The sequence below is a fragment of the Asparagus officinalis genome, chromosome 10 (assembly GCF_001876935.1).
Source record: "Asparagus officinalis chromosome 10, Aspof.V1, whole genome shotgun sequence".
Taxonomy (NCBI): Eukaryota; Viridiplantae; Streptophyta; class Magnoliopsida; order Asparagales; family Asparagaceae; genus Asparagus; species Asparagus officinalis.
In genome coordinates this window covers 6,734,025-6,738,794 of record NC_033803.1, presented here as the reverse complement: position 1 = coordinate 6,738,794, position 4,770 = coordinate 6,734,025, and the positions used below count along the sequence as shown (strand labels likewise).

The 4,770-nt window shown below is 45.6% G+C and overlaps 1 protein-coding gene across 1 annotated transcript; it reads right to left on the bottom strand.

Moving 5' to 3' along the window:
* Positions 1,392-2,459, bottom strand: LOC109826405 (keratin, type I cytoskeletal 9-like). The gene has a single exon (XM_020393437.1). The coding sequence runs from the start codon at positions 2,457-2,459 to the stop codon at positions 1,392-1,394; it is 1,068 nt and encodes a 355-aa protein (XP_020249026.1).

Here is a 4,770-nt window from a genome sequence, read left to right as displayed (position 1 = left end):
CCATTCTTTTCCTTCCTCGAACACGACATCCCTGCTGACACGTATTTTGCTATGTTGAGGGTCGTAGAGACGATGCGCTTTGCTTCCTTCCTCTACCCCAATATACACCATTGGCGTGCTTCGGTCGTCGAGTTTCTTGTGCGAAGGACCTGCAATCTTCACATGCGCCATACATCCAAAAACTCTCAAGTGTTCTAGGTGGGGTTTCTTACCAAACCAAGCTTCGTAAGGTGTGTGGTCGTGCAACGCCTTGGTTGGTAGTCGGTTGAGGATGTACACCGCGTGCCTAACCGCTTCGCCCCACATGGTTCCAGGCATATGCATGCTCTTAAGTAGGCTTCTCGCCATGTCCATCACCGTGCGGTTACGCCTCTCCACTACACCGTTTTGCTGCGGGGTGTACGGTGCAGTGAGATGACGCTTGATGCCGTAGTCTTCACAAAACTTGGTGAACTCCTTTGACAAGAACTCGCCACCACGATCCGTCCTCAATGTCTTCACCTTGTGGTCACATGCATTTTCAACCACTGTTTTGAACTTCTTGAAGGTTTCACAAGCTTGACTCTTGGCCTTCAACATGTATACCCACATCCATCAAGTAGTTGTTCCCAGCAAGTGTAGATGGGGTGATAGGACCACATAGATCAGCATGTAGTAACTCCAGCGGCTTCTGAGCTCTGAAATTTGCTTGTGAAGGGAACGGCAGTCTTGCTCGCTTGGCGACGAGGCATCCTTCGCATAGTTGATTCGGGTGCAAGATCTTCGGCAACCCGGAAGCCATCCTCTTATCAGTCATCATCTTGAGGGCGAAGAAATTTACATGCCCAAGGCGAGCATGCCATAACCAAGCTGGATCGTTAATGTTCGCCATCAAACACGCCGGCTTGCAAGTCTTTAACTCTATCCTGTACAATCGGTTAGTTGAACGTGTCACCCTCATCAAGAGAGCACCGTTCCTATCAAACACCCTCAGGAACTCACCAGAAATAACAACGTTGCTTCCATCTTCAGTCATCTGACCAAGGCTAATAATGTTAGATTTCAAACTTGGAATATAATATACCTCAGGTAGTAGCCTTTGATCGCCGTTGTTGCACTGAAAGAGGATAGAGCCTTTCCCCTTGATCTCTACCGCGGATCCATCACCAAACTTGACGGTTCCCTTGATGTTCTCGTCGAGCTCCTTGAACTTGTCTCGGTGGCCGGTCATGTGATTGCTAGCTCCGTTGTCAAGATACCAAGTGTTGTTGTCAACATGTGCCTCCCCCGCTGTAAGTAAATCCGGCATCACCTTCTCCTCATTAAGCAAAATAACACTTGACGATTCCTCTAACATAGCCATCATCAAGGTTGGCTCCTCGTCATATGCACGGGTGAGATGAGCCTCCTGTTCATATCATCAAGGTTGGCTCCTCGTCATATGCACGGGTGAGATGAGCCTCCTGTTCATGGTTGCGACGTTGCTTGTGACACTCCGACTGAAAGTGCCCGTATACTCCGCAATTGAAGCATTTGATGTTGGATTTGTCTCGACCACCGCTTGTGCTACTCTCCCCCTCCTGGCGAGCTGCACCTCCATGGCCGAAACCACCTCCTGGACGTCCTCCTCTGCCGCCGAAGCCGCCTCGGCCTGCCTGGCCGCCGTGCTCCCCTCCGCGGCCTCCGTGGTACTGCTGTCCGCTGCCGTGGTACTGCTGTCCGCCTCGGCCTCTTTGGCCACGGCCACGCCCACGACCGGCCCCGCGACCTCGTCCTCGACCGCTGCCATCATTGGTTGTAGGTGTTGAGAGGAAGCCTCCGCCGTTCTTCTTGCTCCTTGCTTGCCACTCCGCATGCGTCAACAATAGGTGATCGTCGACGTTGTTTCGAAAAACACGTGCCCTCTCCTCGTGGGCTTTGAGACGCCCGATCGCCTCCTCGAGTGTCATGATGTTGATGTCCCCGAACTGCTCAATCGTGGAGACGATAGTAAGGAATCTCTCCGGTACCGCCCGAAGTAGCTTTCTGACGACGTAGTTCTCCTCCATCTCGCCGCCTAAAGCCCGGATCTTGTTGACGACTCCTGTCAACTTCGTCGAAAAATCGTCGACGTTGTCATTCTCCTTCATCCGGAGAAGTTCGAACTCGGACTTCAAGGTCTGCACCTTCGCGTTCCTCACACGATCCGCTCCTAGATGCATTGTTTTCAACGTCTCCCATGCCTCTTTTGCCGTTTGCTTCTCTGCGATCACCATCAAAGTCTCTTCAGGAATCCCCTGGTAGATGGCCGCCAACGCCATCTGATCCTTCCTGTGTTCCACGGACGCGCCTGCCGCGGGCTCAATGGCATCCCACACGTCTTGAGCCTTCATGTAGACTTTCATCTTGATTGCCCACAAAGCATAGTTGTCCCTCGACAACGTCGGGTATTGAAGAGTGAGCGAACCCACCTTGGTCGTCATCTTCTCCGAACTCGTCATCTCTTCAGATCTTGGTTGGTACTTAGGCATACACCGCTCTGATACCACTTGTTGGCTTTGAAATAGGATCGGCTCAAGTACAACCTGTAAGCTTTTTGTACAAACCTGAAAACAAAGCTTCTTTCACTGATTTTGGAGAAAACCGAACACCAAAGAACACACAGGACTTTGCTGCAGGGATTTTTTTAGTCTCTGCTCCTGCACTTGCTATTGGCCGAAAACAGAGCCTGCAGGAAATCTTTGTAATCTCAGTTTTGCTGACGAATAAAGAGAAACCACAGATGAAGACATGGGAGCCGAAAACTTTCGGTGAAGGAGTTCCAGTTTTTTTATTTACGTTCTACTAACTAGTATTCTACTCTAACTAGAATTCTATCTACTAACTTGAACTCAACTACCAATCCGGACTGATTAACAACTCACAATTCATTCCACAAAATTCTTGGAAACTCTGATCAAATTCAGTTCCCTCACTGACTGTCAGATCATAAGGTACATCATGGATCAGACTTAAATTATCATAACTCATTTATTAATAACTTGTGGAAGATACAGGGAAGAGATGGATTGATCCAGAATTTATCAAGAGCGTCTGAAAAGTTTGTATTCCAGCATTGACCTACAACAATGTTCTTCCTTTCTTTCCTTTGTTTTTTTCTTTCTTTCTTTCAAGGTGCAGACTTTTAACTTTTTGCATTCCCTAAAATTCAGCTTTCAATAGAGAAAAAAAATTATTTATCGATCATAAAGAAACGTATGCGTATTCATGATGCCTAAATTTTGGATAAATAACACTAGATAATTATAATAAAAGTCTTAGTTTACAGCTCATGAATACAGAATAACAGAATCTTAGAATAACAGAATCTTTCGTTGCAGTAAGATCAAACAAATCTAATTGTTCTAATCCACACGTTACACAGACACAGCAAGTGGGAATATTTTCAGAAACAATATTCATGCTCACCCTGCCAAGTTACAAAGACACAGCCGACAACGCTTTCCTAGCCTCAGATGCTAGGAAAACAAGTGGGGAGTTTTAACTAATTCATCTGTTTAACTAATTCGTCAGTAACTTGAGGGGAATACTCTGCAACTTTTTCTTGAGATGCAAAAGGAGGAGTAACCAACCTAGCTTCACCCCCTGATTTCCTTTTAGTCACTAGTCATCATAATATATACAAAACTGCAAGGGCAGAGTTCAATGCCGCCAGTTGAAGAGGCTAAGCCGGCTGCCATTTTCGACTACAGTTTCATCCGACGAGTTTGAAGAGCTCTCTGTACTGTCATCAGAGTTGCGGTCTGGCTCAACCTGCACCCGATGAGCATTATCAGCAATCCATTTGGTGAATTCTGGAGTTGAGGCCCATTCAGCGAGCGCTTCTCTGGTGGATTCACGGGTGAATTCATCCCATTGTGCCTTTGAGAACCTGCGTTTGGGCGTCTTGTGGAAAGTTGAGTAGTAGTCTTCTTGTTGAATTGTTGATCCTTGTGTAGGGGATGCGTAGGTGGGAACTATAGCTGCAAGAACGAAAGAAACACCATTAAATTAAAATATCTGCATGTATTTACCTATGTATATGGACTCGAAAAACATAGTTCTTAGTCAGTTTTCCTCAAAATTAGGTGCTGACATATTCGAACCACAAACTCGCTAACAATCCCGGTTTTCAAACTTTTACTCATCCTCCTCCCCTTCAAAAATTTTCACGTGCATTTGGGAACCAGGGATTTCTCATTCCTAATTCTGAATGACTAATGTAAAAATAAGATGCACACACACTAATTACAACAATCATCTCCCAACAAAACACACACAAACGAGAAAAAGAGAAAGGAGGGGCAGAAGCCTCGTTAGGTTATGGGCCTCATGGCTAAATGGAAATGAAATTGCACCCAACTTTTTAGAAAATGCGCAAGGTGGGACCAAGAGTGCAACATAACTACCATCATTACAAGTTTAATCCAATGAAAGTCATAATTCAAACATTTTTTGAGCTTTGAGAGAATTGAGAAATTTGTCATACCATGCATTGAACAGAATCACATTACAGACATAGGTGTAATGTCTGCATGCTGGAACCTGTAGAACTGTTTGAAACAAATAATCGATGACACTGAAGCTCCCTACCAAATCAATTCTTCACTCAATTCTACGCAAATATGAGTAGAAGACAGGTCAAGAAGGGAGGGGTTACAACATAAATACCTGACAATTCCATTATTGAATAATTCTACGCAAATATGAGTAGAAGACAGGTCAAGAAGGGAGGGGTTACAACATAAATACCTGACAATTCCATTATTGAAT